The following is a 16,523-nucleotide window of genomic DNA, read 5'->3' as shown; positions in this document are numbered from 1 at the left end:
CCTACACGCTCCTGAAAAATGGTCTGGATCCAGGATTTGAGAGCTGGGCTGTTCTGTCTCTGCCCTTGGGACCCTTAAATAATCACCACACAAACTACAGGAAACGAGATGAGAAAAGGTCATCTGTCATTTGGAAAGGAAAGCATCAGTCCAGTCTGGAAGTCTCTAGGAACCACAAAGCCACTGAGCCCTACAAATACAATTCCTGAACCAGTTTATCCCTTTCAGAGCAAGTCCTGCAGCAGCCCTGACCACCACAATGTCCAGGTTCAGACCCACAATAAAGATGAGGAGTGGAAGAGCAAGAGAGGCTTTTCATCATGAAGAGGTAGCATAGGGATGGGATTGTATCACCCATATGGCTGTCTTACAGGGCATTTCTACCTTACATTCTGACATTGCTGTACCAAAAGAGACTGTAAACAAAGAGGTGATGAAACATGACTCTTCCACTTACCTGCCCCTCAACACTGGCAAAAAAGTATGGAAATGGTGACAAAGTCAGGCTGACACCAGGGACTCTGTCAACGTGGGTCTATCAACAGGATACTCCTAGAGCAGATGCACTGGCAGCTGCAAAATTGCACCTTCGTCAGTACAACTTCTTTTCAGCCACCCCTCTCCCACCAAAACCTCCACTGAAAGTGAACGTGTGCAGGCATAACGACATTTACCCAATTCATGCTAGCTTAGCCCAAGCATTTACAAGTTAAGTTTTCACAGAAATCACATCTCATTAGCTCCTTCCTGTGGGAAGGAGGCTGGGGAAGAGAGTGATAAATTGGAAACGTGTCCCATTCTGCACAGAAAGAAAGTGAAAGGAGGCAAGAGAGCGAGATATAAAAAGATGGCTTTTGTAGGTATATACAATTGATGTGCATTTGCTCACTGAAGTAGAGAGTGAGATCCTAGCAACAGCTACGTGTTCTTCTGATGCTAATGATCTCTGTATCGTAAAGGAATGGCAGGTCCTCACATCAATCCTCATCTTGGATTCTGAAGAGAACAAGCCCTATGTACAATGGGAAGTAAAACCAAGAACATCTCATTCGGGATGCAAACCCTGTTCTTGGACCCTTCTGATGAACACAGTTTGCCTAAGAGCCTGATGCTGAAAAGGAGTTTCATTTCACTAGCATTGATTTACACTGACTTTCCCCAGCTGACGAATTTAAGGAACCTTATCAAACATAAAAGGAAAACTAACGAGGACAACTAACTTTTCAGCGCAGAGCCTCATGATTGCTTTTCGTGTCAACAACCTATCAGTTGGTTTTTTCCCTGCTGACCCTGGCTTACCCGTGCTGTCAGTTGTGCCAATGGACAGCGAACCAAAGCTGGAAACAACTTTGCTCCTCCCCATGCAGGTCCCTGCAGCCACATGAATACCGGCAGAGGCACAGGGAAAGGGCTGGATGGGATGGGGTGGGGGTAGGAGGGTACCTCTTAGGGAATGACATTTGTGGTCCCCTAACCTGGCCACGGAAGCACAGCCTTCAACGGGAAACGGCTGCTTGTCACTTCCTTTGAACCTTCTAGCTGGGTTTCTTTGACAACCGACTTCGAATGTACTTACATTTATAATTGCAGTCATTATAAAGGAAACACAATAAATAAATGCAATATAAATGTAACCTACAGAGGTTTTTGAGAATTGCACTGTAACTAGTTTTAATATTAATTTATTACATTTCCATATATATAAAAAGAGAGCTATTTTCACATTAATTTGCCAACTGTTCCTCAACAATACGTGGTTTCCATAGTAATTATTACAACATTAGATGTAGATGTTAAAAAAATCTGCAAGTTGACTATTTTTAATACTCTTTGCATACTAGTGTAGCATCAGGATTCCAGCCATTAGCACCAGTTAAGTTGTTCAGAATTAAATTGTAAAAGCCATATTGATCATGAAATAAAACTTCTCGTAAAACCCAGGTAACAGCCACATGTCCCATTATTCTAGTATAGAGCTCAAATTTGCTGGCTTAACAGTGATGCTTTAGAAAGCAATATCCCACCTTACAGGACCTGAACAGCGAAGAATTCAGTGTCTTTTAGTAATGTATTTCAGCAGCTTAAAGACCTATGTCTTTAAAATTAGCATCTTACTTCTAGTCTGGCCTTTGTTACTTTATCTTCCAGCACCCAGACCGATCTCTGCCTGGCAGCTAAAAAAAACCCGCCTGGCTCTCTTCAGGCAGGCACTCCTAACAGCAATCACGTCACTCGTTAGTCTTTAACGACAGACTGCATCTCTTTAAGCTCATTGTACAAGGCAGGTTTTACAGAATCAAACAACTCTGCTACCACTTCTCCTTTTTGAAGGTTCTGAAAATCTTTTAAAAAAGCTTCCACACAGACTCTGACGTGATGTCTGGCAGCGATCTCATCAGTACGAGAGATCCCTCTGCTCACATCTTCGTTTTCACGCTGATACATCAAGGAAGTTTGGGTTTTGGCTATAGCAGCATAATGACAACTTGCATGCAGCTAATTATTTCCCCTAATTCCCACCTCATTTTGGGAGACAGCACCTCCCAGGGCACGATTTCTCCCACTCTGTGCATGACCTATATTATTCATACTCAAAACATGACCTTGTCCCTGGCTGAATGCAATAATTAGTATCAATGCAAGCAACTTATCAAGTGATCCAGATCCTTCTGCAGAGCTGGCCTGCCAGTATTCTTCTGTGGAGCCACCCATCTTCCTGTCGCTCCTCAGTGATTTTTTTGGACTCCTTGACAGCCACTAAAGGCATGGAATAGTGCTCACATAGGCAGGAGATGGGGAGTCCTAATGAGAATCATCCCTCTTGTAAGAGATACCAACATATAAACATATTTTGTCTGGTTAATTTGGCTGGTTTTCAATTTATCAGTAATTTTAACTAGAAGAAGCTCTTACTGAGGTTTATATAAATCAACCATCTCTACCAACCAGACTTCTGAACTCAGAAAAACAGTATCAAGTTTACTTGGGAAGAACACATCTATATATAACCATCATCAGTAGTGTTAGATAGATTCCTGCCCTTTAAATATTATGTACGGAGCTCTTACTGGTTAGGCCTCGGTCTTGTCTGAAACAGGCAGGTTATTGTTTATAAATACCCAGTTATCCTGCTTGTTCCCTTTTCTCACTGGTGAAACTAAAAATTGTTTTTTTAAAAAACAGAACAACAGAAATTTTAGTTCCTAAAATTGACTTTGAAAAGTGAACACCAGTGTTTCGGAGACTATGAACTAAAAATTATTAAGAGTTACTGATTTTAAATATACTTCCTTCACAAATTCCATTTTCTCTGGAATCTGCTGTTCTATTAAAGTCTCCACTGAACATGGAAAAAACCCCACCCGAGCACAGACTACTTACGGAAATCATCCCTTCCCATGAACCTGAGAAAAGCAAAGCCTTGCTTTTCCTGGTTTCTGTGCTTAACAAGAGAAGAACTGCCAAACAGGATTAGGGTACTGGTTAATTCAGTCCAAGTACTTCTGGCAATGCCCAGTGTGTTTTTTAAAAATAAACCTGATCAACAAATTGCAGATAAACATTTTGGCTGGGCAGTAAAGTGTCCTCTTCATTCACGTTCTTGGGACAAATCAAAAGAAGTGGATGTCACCGACAGAACAATGACTGTGGGAAGAGACTGGTCATGCCTGTGCTGAAGCTTCTCGAGGAGGGTGTGTTGCCCCCTGCACCCCCATGCCCACACCCACGGGGATGCTCTGTGGGCAAGCGGCAGGCAGCGCGTGCCCAGCCTGCCGGAGGATGGCCTGTGGCATGCAGACCCACCGGGCCAGGCCCTGTGAGCTTCTGAAAGCACCAACCCCTAGGGCTGGGGCTGCAACTGGCTAGGGTTGCTTGTGGAAGGGAGAATCTGATAGTAAGAGGGCCTCAGGCAGGGCAGAGGTACCTACCACAGTCGGTATTTGGAAGGAAGCATTCACCGTAACTCCACTGGAAACACCCTACCCATGCAGCAATACCGCCGTGGCACAGCTTCTTTCCAACACCCAGACATCCCACGCCATTGTCACGTCTGCCTGAGCTTTCTGTATGTTTTCTTGTCTGTATCCTGCACTTATCTACCTTCTGCAGAGTATTTCACTTTGGACTCGCACCTTCCTAGTGCCCTGAGCACCAGCGATGACCCCTTCTTCCTTACCCTTAGCATCCATACTGACGCTTCTCCCAGAAGACTGGACCAAAGGCTCGTTGCAATAGGAGACAGTTCCTACAGTCACTTAACTACAGGAGGTCTTCCTACAGCCTGCTGTTTTATGCTGCAGCTCTACTGAGAAGGGCGGCATATCCCTGCAAACCTAGAAAATAAGGATACTTAGGACAATTTAAATTAACTTTGATCTCCCTTTTTCTCTGAGATTTAAGTCAGTTTTGGACAGGGGCTCCAGGGGCTCTGTATACCACGTGCCGAGGCCAGTGTATTTCTCAAGTGAGATCTGTTATCACAGGCATTTCCAAGCAAGGCCAAGAAGCAGGGCTGCTCTGCCACTGAAAAGCTGCAGGTGCCTGAAATTCCTTGAATTTAGAAACAGCGTAATACACAGCTGGATCAGTAAGAAAATCCTTGCTATCCAACTCCTGACAGTCAGTGCCTCTGGGGGAAGGCAGGTAGGTTTGGAGCAGCTTAGGAGTGGAGAGCAGACAAACAGGCCCACTGCCACGTAACAGAGGCAAAGCCAGAGAGACAGAAATCCGTGGTCACTGGGTGGAAACCAAAACGGCAACAAAAGCAAGGGGATTTCCAAAGCCAAAGCAACAAAGAGATACACGATCGTAACTCCACAAGAGGGACAAACCCTGAGGTCCTGCCTCAGGTGAGCTTCCAGTGGGAGTCTGCCTATACTGAGATGGAGCAAAACCGCCTACAGGTTCGACCCGGTGTAAGATACCAACGAAGACGTTTGAACCAGTTTGCCTGGGGAAGGTAATGCTTGCCGATACCTCCACGGTCTCTCCGCTCCAGTCACAATTTGACAATGTCTGCGGCTGGGGGCCCCCCCTGCCACTTCCTATCCCAAGGCTGCAGGATGCGCGAGCAAGTCTCTGAGATGAGCCCTGGCATCCGCCTCTGTCACACAGCACACGTTCACCATCCGCGTTCTCATCTTCGGCCGTGCTGCCGCCCCTCGCCCAGGTTGCTGGGAGGTTTAGAAAGGCAGAAGTTTTCGGTCTCTGTGGGGTCTGGTTGCAGGGGCTTTGGAAGTTACAGTACCTTAGGCCAGTGTTGTCTGGGATTCAATATTGCATTAAGTGGTGACACATTGTGGGCAGGTGGGATCTATTATTGCATTATGGAGGCTGCTGCTTCCCTGAACAGGCTATGTTTTGTGTGTGAAGCGGGCCCACACCTGCTGGAGCTGGGACCTGGAAATGCGGAGTACGGAAGGCATGAGTCTGTGGTTTCCTGCCGTGAGGGGCATGTGCCTGCGGTGGGGCATGCGCACGGGACTGCTCTCCGCTGAACGGCTGCGCTGTATGAAAGTGCCACCAACGTGAGGGTAGTGTTCTGTCTCCAGGGTTGAGGAGGAGAAAACGGAGGACGCCAGTCTTCTCAAGGGGCTGTACCTCGGGAGGGAGTGCTGAGAAGGCCTGTCCTCCTCCAACTGAAAAAGACCAAGAAGAGTGGAGGAAAAGGTGTCAGGCAAAGACTTGACTCGCCCCTGGTTTGTGATGCGCATGCTGCAGACATCTTCGCTGGCGGATGAAAAATGCTTTTGCTCTACATGGGGCTTACTTACTGCTCTGTCCCTATAAATTCCCGGGGATCCTAGGGGCACCGCAGAAGACTGCCATTACAGGGGGCCTGCCACGCTCTCCCCAGCCACACGCGGACACGAGTGACACCAGCGGTGCCAGGCTCGGCTACGTCAGTCCCCTCCTCTAGCTCTTCAGGCCACATGCCTCACCTCTCTGTTCCTCTGGCATCACTCATCTGGACATGGCACTAGGCTATTCATACATCTTGCATACAAGTGACACCCTGAACACACTTGGAAACGTGTACGAGAAAAGGCGAAACACCCGGTGCTAAAATGATCCTGTGTATTGAAAAGCGAGGGATTCTCAGGGGATTTTTCAATGAGTCTTATTAACCTCGCTCCAGGGATTTGCCAAGGCAACTTTGGGAGCTGTTAGTGGACTTTCCCTTTCTCATCCTTACACTGCTGGCCTCCCGATGCGCTTTTATATTGAGTACCTGCAGGGGGAGTGTTAATGCTTCCAGATTTGGTAAGTGGAGGACAGGCAGCAGCTGGAAAAGCAGGCAGAATATATTTCTCCTTTGAGAGAGAAATTCAAACCACAGAGTCACGGGAGGACATGAGGAGAAGATGCACTCTTAGGTCCCTTTTCTGTTTCTGTGATCCTGGGACGGCCAGGAAAGGGAGGAAAGTATACTCACAGAGGACAGCTTGTGCCGTGATGAGATCGCAGTCCCTACCTTCCCTTTATGCACTGAATGGAAGAGAGGGGCATTACGGCAATGACTTCAGATTCTTCACCCTGAAAATGCTAAGCCCTTCCTCCCCCTTCTACCTCTGCTATGAAACTAGTGCTTTCACAGGGGTCAGCAACCTCAATTTCCAAAACCAGACCATTTATCCTGAAATTACAGTTTTCCTTTAAAATCCACTCCCTTCCTTGTGTTGCATTTCATTTCAGGAAGTCTCTGCAGGTTTCCAAATGTAATTGGGAAATGGGAAAAGGCAATATTGTATTTTCTTAAGGTAACACTGCTCTGCGTACCTTACTAGAGATGTTGCCCTTGCAAATGATATGAGAAAAAAGAGCTGAACAACATCCAGTCTCATCTCTTTCCTGTCACCTTCAATATCTCTGCAGTGCTTTGAGGCAAGGTATCTTACCTTCATAAGCGCCTGAGAACTACTCAGCTTGCGGTGGGCATTAAATGTGAAAAGCGATTATTCACAGCCCTAAACGTACGGCATGTCACTGCACAGATCAGACTCCCAGACAGCAATAATGTGATGCTGTCATACGGAGTATTTGAGAGAGACGAAGAAATTCTAGACAGTAGCTCTAATTTCTCATAAAGACAATCATCTCTTCTTTGTATAGATGGGGCAGAAATTCATTTCTGGGTGTACTGCTTGTAGGCTGCACAGCTAAGTATACTGGAATTCTTATTTTTACTTCTTTGCTCCATGTTTGGGCTCAGCATATCGTATGCAGATATCGTCCCCACATGGTAAAGACTTCTCAAATCCATAAGGATCACTCCAACCACCCACTCTACAGCACAGAACCAAGGGCCTTGCCCAGGCCATGAAGGGGTGAATTGCGACACCCCACCAGCAAGTGCACTTAGGTATTGCTGCCTCTGGGCTGAAGATGAGATTAGAGACACCCCACTTTTCTCCACTGATGCTCTAATGATGAATTTACACAGTCAGTGCTGGAGGTGCTGCCCCCTTTTACCCCTTTGCCCTTGGCAGCCATCAGGCTAGACCTTCCATCAGGCCTGTTCTGCTCTGTTTGGAGAGGAGCAGTATGACACCTCTCACGTGAAGTCCTAAATAGAGCTCAGTATATTTTATAGATGCAAAATGTAATTAGGAATCTCTACTGAGCTTAAGGTTTTGATTGTTATGACCTGTATATATATAATGAGCATATATGAGCATTACTTCTCTTGCAGTATCACCTTTTTGCTGATCTTTTATTCCTAACACAGGGATGGACAGGGACCCTGAATCTGAAAAGCGTAAGGGGCAGAAGCCATTTCTACATGCATCCTTCTCCATCAGCTGACAAGTTCATCTCATGTGGAGGGAAGCTGGAGGAGCTGAATGTCAAAGAATCGCATCATCTACAGCAGGCACCAAGACCAGCTCAGCGGGAATTACACTGAGGAACTGCAATAGGAGTCTGCACCTCTTCTGCAAATGCCCATTTCTCACCACTGAGAAATGGTCCCTCAGGTCCCCTTAGCGCAGCCCAGATGGTGCTGTAGAAAGGAAAAGGATCCAAGACACATAACACATTTTCACATTTCATTTTTCCTGCCACCTTCTTCCCTCAGCCCACCTCTTCTGCTCAGGATTACAAACCCAGGAGCCTGCTGTGATTTGCTTCTACCCACTATTTGATTATTTCAGCCTAGCTTCTCTTCTTTCTGACTCTTTCTGAGCCAGTGAAGTTGTAGTTTCTGTCCTCTCCTCCTGCTGTCCATAGGTACTCTGGGTGTGACAAGCACCTCCCTCATCACTGCTCCACAGTTTGGGGCCACAGAGGCCACCGAGCCCCAGGTATAACCCAGAGAAAGCCCTGCTCACCTTTCAGCCCTCAGTGCAAATCAGAATTCCTCCAGGTAACAGAGCCGGGGCAACCCATGGCTCTACACCACATGAACCAGAGAGGCAGTACAGACCACCCAAACGCTACAGCCCTGTCCCTGTCGTGAGGCATCCCTCTCCTGTGTCTCTGTGTCCCTTTCCGAGGAATAATCCCCACCAACTCAAGTAATGGAAGAAGAGAAGAGCATACTGTGGTCGATGAAGTGGTTGTCCCCTGGCCAGCTGTGCTGCTCCCAAGGGTATCAGGCAGCATCACAACCACAGCATCCCTCAGATGAGGCAATGATGGGATTCAGGAGCACGGGGGCACCCGTGGGCTCAGCACCAGAACAGAGAATATTTTCTTGGCTCAGGGAGGGTCTCAGCACAATTTTTACAGAAGAAAACCAATGACTACAGGTAAAGTTGGAGTCCCAAGTGATGCTGGCCCAGGCAGCCTGTGCAATGTGCTTCTGAGTGCCTCCTGCCTCACCCACGGTATTGCCAGCACAGCTCTTCACGCGGGGCACCCTCGTGTGATCACGCAGCACAGATGGCAATGGTGGGGTATGGGTGGGAAGGGCTTCTAAGCTCCACAGCTGCTGCCCTCTCTGTCTCAAGTTATGGACTGCCTTAAGTAAGTCCATTTGTGGCATTCTCCTGGCTGTGGGAGAAAAGAGGCCTAATATAGCACCGAGGGAGATTTTTTTAAAGAGTGATTGCAACTACACAGCGAACTTGGTGAGAAAATACACCAGTGCCTCTTCACATTGGGAACTTTTCTAAAAGATGAACTCTTGGCTCTGGGAGATGGGACTGTAAGACACAGTGTAAGCAAAATGCTCTCTCAACTCTGTAGAATAGATCCAATAGGTAACAAAGAGTTAATATGATCTCCCACCACTGTTTCACTTACGTTTTTTAGTTGTGACATCATTTGGACAGGCATGTTTTAGGCAGGCAAGTCTGAAAACACGTTGTACAATGCCAAATGCACTAGTGGCAAGAGAGATTCAGAGTCAAGAAATACCTGTGAGCACAGACCTACAGTCAGAAGTAACTGCTCAAACTCATAAATGTACGAGCATCTGTATTTCTTTCCAACACAGAAGGCAGCAGTAAGTTGTCGTCTCCGTCAAGTGTCAGGGAATTTACTCAGCATATTTAAGAACTTGACAGATTTTTAAAATATATTGCTGGGTGTGGATATAAATGATTTCCAAAAATAACAACAATCCCATGTCAGGATTAATATGTAAACAGAAGTGCAGGTTCAATCTTTTTTTTCCCCACTAATTTTTAGCTATTTCTACAGCTTTACCTGCACATCAGTGAACAAAAATAAGCAGAGATTTATCAGTATGTTCCTGAAATGCATACATTAAAGTAAACCCTAAGAGCTCCGTCAAACAGCTTGCTGGGTGCTCAGTGCTACACCGAACGATGCACAGACAGAAGGGCTTGAACAAGATATAGTTTTATGACAGATCTGTTCTCTACACCAGGGCTTCCCATGAGGTCTGTGCTCCACTGCAGTTGTCTTCTTGTCAGCTGAAACTGGGAGATATCTAGTATGTGAGAATATTTGGGTCAGAAATTCCCCTAGGCTACTCAGAGCCTCCTCTGCACTTGACTTTGCCCACAGCAGCATCTGTTCATACTGTGCTCCCTCCTGCACCCACACAGTTTCATGAGGACACCACCATCCCTCACACTTAGTATCCTTCTTCCAAGATTTATACATTTGAACAAACATCTGAGCTCTAAATGAGGATAAGTCGGGGAACTACAGGCTGGTCAGCCTGGAAAGGGCATGGAGCAAACCCTCCTGGAAGCCATTTCCAATCGTATGAAGAAGTGACAGAGAGCAGTCAGCACACACATACGAAGGGGAAATCATGCCTGATGAGCCTGACAGCTCTCTGTGATAAGATGACTGGGTGGAACATTGTTTACCTCAACTTCAGTGAAGATTTTTGCACTGTCTCCTATAACATCCTCACACAAGAAATGCTGAAATACGGGCTAGATAAGTAGACAGTGGGTTGGACTGAAAACTGGCTGAGCTGCTGGGCTCAAAGCATTGTGCTTAGGGAAACAAAGTCCAGGAAGGCCAAGCACTAGTGGTGTAGCCAGGGTTTGATACAGGGACCACTGCGGATTAACAACCCCATTAATGACGGGGTGATGGGACAGAGTGTACCCCCAGCAAGTTCACAGATACAAAACCAGGAGGAGTGGCTGATGCACCAGAGGGTTGTGCTGATATTCAGAGGTGCCTGGATGGGTTGGTGAAATGGGCAAAAAGGAATTTCATGAAGTTCAACAAAGCGGAGTGCGAAGTCCTGCACCTGGGGAGGAACAGCACATGCTGAGAGCCCACTGTCTGGGACGCAGTTTGACAGAGAAGTATATGCAGGAGCTGGTGGAGGCTAAGCTGGACACAAGCCAGCAAGGTGTCTTTGTGGGAAAAAAGGCCAACAGCCTCTGGGCTGCATCAGGAGGAGTGCTGATGGCAGGTTGAGGGAGATGGTCCTTCCCCTCTACTCAGCACTGGTGAGGCCACCCCTCCAGAATGTTGTGTCCAGTTCTGGGCTGCCCAGTGCAAAAGAGACATGGACATAGAGGAGACAGTCCAGCAAAGGGTCACAAAGATGATGAAGGGAGCGTAGCGCCTCTCATTTGAGAAAAGACTGAGAGAGGAGGGGCTATTTAGTCTGGAGAAGCAAAGGCTCAGGGGGTTCTTAGCAACATTTATAAATACCTGATGGGAAAATGAAGATGAATCCAGACTCTTCTTAGTAGTGCCCAGTGAAAGGACAAGAAGAAAGGGCAGAAATTGAAATACAGGAAATTCCATTTAAATGTAAGAAAAAGGATTTTTACCATAAGGGTGGTTGAACGCTGGAGCCTCTGTTGCCCAGAGAGGTTGTGAAATCTCCATTCTCAGAGGTATTCTGATTCAACACCATCTTGAGCAACCTGCTCTAGTTGATCTATCTTGGAGCAGAGGGTGGGACTAGATGATCTCCAGAGGTCCCTTCCCACCTCAACCATGCTGTGATTCTGTGACAATCCAGAGGTCACTGTCTTTTGCCAGTAACAATAATGGCTTTTATGTTGGAGCCAGAGAACGGAGGAACAGAAGAAAGCATTAGAGCAGGAATTACCCACTTGCTCTCAGTTAGGACTCTACCGGCACCAATGGATCACCACCAGTTTTTGGGACACCAGAATGAGATTCCAAATTGGTACAACAAGGCCTATGACCTTATTCATTGTAGTTCTGTATTCAGTGGCATTTTTACCTATTTTAAAGGCTCAGTTCATATTCAAAGACAATGAAGATTTACTCACACACACATACACTGTCTAATCACAGTTTCAATCACCCCAGAGAAAAGTCCAAGCCTGAGATACAGGTAACATCTGCCATTGCTAGTAAGGCCTTCAGTATTTTCATTAGTTAAGTCCTTGGTCAATTTCTTATTAATATCCCAACTTTTTACCTAAGGAGAACAGGCTTCTGCTTTCTTTAGGCACCAAGTAATTTTTCCTTTGAGAGTTAGCAGCTGGTTATGTGACAGTAAATGGAAAAATACAAATGTCACTGCAAAGCTGTGTATATAGAGGCAACTGAAGGATCCAAAGGAAGCACAGCTAAATCCCAGCCAGCCAAAGAAGTGTGGTGTTGGTCTGCATGTATGAAGCTAGGCCCAGGAATAACTAGAAGATATTTCAGAACATAGGAGCAAGAATAATGTGCAGTCTGCTCGAGAACCAAGGCTGTCTAATACATCAGCAGTGATCACCCACCATCCCATTAATTTACCTTTTTTTCCTGCTTTTTAAGTATCACTGTGCACGTGCTACGGCCAAGAAGGCACCTCCAGCCTTCTTTAGCTATGCTAAATACGGCAGTGAAGCATCCCTGCCAGTTCTTACCAACTGGATCTTGCCATCTTCATTGCATCTTCCAGATCTTGCACTTTTTGCACTGACCAGACTAATAAATGTACAGACAGAGCAAATTCAGACACAGACCCTTCCAACTCTTGCTTATGCAATCTTTAGATACCTGGGGCATTGAACATATTGGCTTTATACAGCAAACACCTCCACCTAGGAACCTTGCAACTGGGCGCAGCTGCCATGAGAAGTATATACTGCTACTATTCCATGCTCAGCAGGACAGTGCCACTAGTGCCTGCTGTCAGTGTTCCTGGTCTTCCTGTAAATGCTGCAGCTTTGTACACCTTAGCACCTTGCCTGGCAGGCCAGGATTTGCTTTGATCCTTTTTATATAGTTTCTTGTATCATCCATGTTTTGCTGCCAAAACTAACAGTCTTTTTTTTTTTTTTCCTTGTACCTCTCCAGGATCCAGAGAAGAGAAGAATCTGGGCAAGGCCTGAGCAGAAGGATGTTCTTCTAACATGCTCCAGTCCAGTGAACACTCCCTTAGAGGATAAGCTCAAGAGGGACTGGGAGATGGAGTTACCATCTTCCAGAGGGGAACAAGCGGACTGCATGAGTGCTTGCCATAGGAGGGTGTGACTGTGTGCATGAACTGAGACTTGCCTGCTCTTTGCTGCCCTTATGGATCCCACGTGTATGAGAGATCTTCATTAACATACAAATACAAAAAAGCCCTCAGGAGAACAATTTTATTGTCTCTGGCAGTGAACACTCCCAGACAGCCTTCTGAATGCCTGAGATATGAAGATTAGATATGACAGAGCAATTCTGAGCCTAACAGTATACCATGTTTTTCCAGGTAATCTAATAAATTACCTCCCACTAAACACTGAATTTCTTTGTCTTCAGAGGATCTCAGAAAAAAACAGAATAAAAAATCCCTCTGCACCTATCTGGAAGAAATACTGTAGGTAAAGAACATTTCTGTGAGTAAACACCTGGTAACGACAATGCCAGTCACTGAAGTAAGGTTAACGGGATGTATGTGCTGGTTACTCTGATCTTTTTATTAGGTATTTAGAAGAAAGTTTAATTTCAGGGAGTTATTTTATGATTTGCACTGCTGCAGGCCTGCCCAGTGCTGATGTGTGATTAGATGAGAGGACATTCTCTTGCCATACACTGCTGTGGCTGCTGAGGAACTACGCAGAGAAGATTTGCTAGCAACACCTCCATGCAACTAAGTGGTTATTAACAAAACACTGAGGGAGAGCAGTGAGAACTGATTAAAGATACCCACAACCACACCTGTGCTCTCCCCTTGATAACACTGTCTCCTTAGTAGAAGACAACGTTACTAGCTATAGGGAACACTTCTAAGGCGATAACAACATTTGCAAGCACTGTCAGAGAGAGTTTCACAAGAGCATCCATGCTTGGAATCAAGACTTCTCCAGCTCAGCTGTTTCCTAAGATGACGCTATTCTAGGCAACAAGATACAGACCCAGGGATCTTACCTGTCTCTGAGGACCAGTAGGTTCAGATTCTCGTCTCCTTTGTCGGATAGCTGGTGCTGAATGTAGGGGGGAGTGGGCTGGACTTCCTGTCTGCTGTTCGTGTTTACTGTCAGAAACTGTTTGAGAAGGTCCTTCGTGTCTGTGGGAACTGTCCTCCTCGGTCACGGGCTGCATACCCCGACTTCGTCCATCATGCGTCTTCGGCCTGACTGCAGCATCTGCCCCCAGGCGCCTTCTCTCTTCACCCTCTTCAATAGGTCTTAGTTCCTCAGGCTCCTCGTCCGTGGTTCCAGAGGTACTTGGCTCAGCACCTGGGTGAAAGTCCTTCAGCTCCGTCTCCTTATCAATGATAACCCACTCCTTGCTATCAAAGTCCTCCTCCTCTGCGAGTGGCACTGAGCGGAAAGCATTGCTGAGCGCCTCATGTTCCACCGAAGCAGACACATCCATCCTACCGCTGGCCTGCCGGTCGGCCTGGCCGGTGTCAATGGACAGCATCTGGGCTGGCTGGGAGGAGCACACAAGCCGTGACGGAGAGCCAGGTAAATCCATCCGAGATCTGAAGACAGAACAAGAAGACATTAAAAATACATCAGGGTTGTGGTTCAAGTTCAGGATCACAGGAATTGAGAGAAAACCTGTATAGTCCTTCTCACTCATTTCTTGGCACACTGCAGAAAGACAAGCTTAAGCAAAAATACTGCTTTAGAATCCACAATGGCATAAAGATGTACCCCTAAAGTGCTTCAGTATGACAGCCAATTCAGCATCTCTCTTCCTTGTAGATAACAGGATGATAACAAGCGTCCCCCAGCTCCTTCCTCTTTGGTAAATTCTACCACTCTCTTCTCACCTGGAAAAGCCAGTGGCACTTCTTTTGTCTCCACAGTGTTATGATACACGCTTCTCATTTGCCTTGCACCTACTGCTTGCTCTGCTGCACAAAGCCAGAGCATTTTCTGCCCAGAAAATGACAGTTCCACAGTGGTTTACAAAAGGATTTCAACAAGGACCACACAGGAGCCTTCAAATTCTTCTGGGAAAAGCTTTCCACGTGTGAGAAAACATGAGGAGAAACAGTGAAGTGACTCACTATTGGGTGAGGGTTGCTAAGCAAACCTGGGTATCTGTAACACAGTGGAAGGTCAGAGCTGAGATGGAAAGAATTACAAGCAAAAACGAAAAATGTTTGATGAAGAAAGGGCAGTTAGAGAAGGAGATGAACCAAAGGTTGATGCAGAGGAAGTTGTAAGCAAAACCAAAGATCTCAGCAAAAGCCATCTGATGGATCTGAAAGACGCAAGGCTGTATTTGTTAAAGTCTCAAAAATATATTGTTGTGAATAGGGAACACCAAGTATGCAAAGCAAGAATGAAAAATGGCCTATACTGTGTGTGTGAAGAACAACTGGATTTCAAAGAGCTACTGCTAAAAAATTAAAGAAACTCTGGATTTAGCCAATGTCTTCATCTATTCCCCAGCATAGGAGAGACTCCCGAAGTGGAAGAATTTACACCAGAAAGCCAGAAGAATTTCCAGTGCTGGGAGTCAGGTCTGTGTTGTGAAAAGTCCAAAACAGAATAAAGAGAAGACTGTGTGGCAGAGTGGGGTTGTGTTTGTACCATACTTGATGCCAGCTACTTGGGAGATGAAAGAAGATCTTGATTTTAAAAACAGGAGCTAAGGGAAGAAGGCAGGAGAAAGGGATATGGTTTTGGACAACATATATTTTCTATATTAAGTTAGCATGATGCTGAGTAGACAAGGAAGAGTGGGAGAAATAAAGGAATCCATGAATATACAGGACTAGTGCTGCTGAGTGTTAGAAATGGTTTTTTTCCTTCCTATTTTAAAGTCTCTCTTCTGAGCATGAAAAAGAAGAGGTGGCAAGACCCAAGATTTGTTACTCAAACCCTAAATTATTGATAGCAACACAAACAATCTTCCCTGAATTACAGAGAAGCATGACAGCTTCCCCCAGCCACCCAGAATAAACCAGTACCTAACAAGCTGGGGGTAGTACTAGGGACTCCTCCTCTCTCTAGTTCTTTGCGATCCTCCTTCATTTCAGCTACAGTCTCCTTGTGACTGTTCCTCTTGGCTGAAGTCTGCCAGATTTGCTGTGAGAAGGCGGCCTGTCTCTCCCCTACCTCTTGGAGAGGGGCCATTTTTCACCAGTGCATCTCAGAACTGCAGTCCATCCCCTGACTTTCAATGGGAAGAGGAAGAGTAACAAAGGACGTGAAGGGTGTTACCAGCACCAAGGGCTTATGACCTGTAACCTGTGTTCTCCAGCACACAATACTTTAAAAAGCTTCTTTTTGTTATTCTTGTTTCTTTGTTTATTTCTTTGTTGTGGATCTGGGAGAAGATATTCCTACCACCCTCAAAATCAGGGTGTAATATGTACTATTTACATGCAAACAAATGCTGAAAACTTAATGCTATTATTACTATTAATGAAAAATAATGAAATAATGAAACCCACTAGATCAGCATCTGCCGGCTAGCTCCCAGAATACACAAATCCCTACATGTTGCCTAACAAGATCCATTCCTCCCTCCCACCGCAAGCCAGCCAAAAGCTTTGTAACTGTTTACATTGTCTCTGATCTGATGCTTTGCCTTCCCTCTGACAAATGTCTCTCCTTCCATCTGTGGGGTTCTCCCCATCCAGGCACAGGATGAGAATCATTCACACCGATTCTCCTTATGAACGGACATGAGTGTTTCACCAGAAAGCTCATGTACACCTCCTC

At 45.9% G+C, this 16,523-nt stretch overlaps 1 protein-coding gene across 1 annotated transcript in view; it reads right to left on the bottom strand.

Moving 5' to 3' along the window:
- The window catches only part of TTBK1 (tau tubulin kinase 1), an 89,618-nt gene that overhangs the window by 15,623 nt on the left and 57,472 nt on the right, over positions 1–16,523 (bottom strand). The window contains exons 13-14 of the mRNA XM_010161128.1: positions 13,765–14,323; positions 5,602–5,625 (exon numbers count right to left, since the gene is read on the bottom strand). Of these exons, the coding sequence (XP_010159430.1) occupies positions 5,602–5,625; positions 13,765–14,323 (583 nt within the window). The remainder of the gene's footprint in view (positions 1–5,601; positions 5,626–13,764; positions 14,324–16,523) is intronic.

This window comes from Eurypyga helias, unplaced genomic scaffold, assembly GCF_000690775.1.
Source record: "Eurypyga helias isolate BGI_N326 unplaced genomic scaffold, ASM69077v1 scaffold12851, whole genome shotgun sequence".
Taxonomy (NCBI): domain Eukaryota; kingdom Metazoa; phylum Chordata; class Aves; order Eurypygiformes; family Eurypygidae; genus Eurypyga; species Eurypyga helias.
This window is presented reverse-complemented; position numbering and strand designations above follow the sequence as displayed.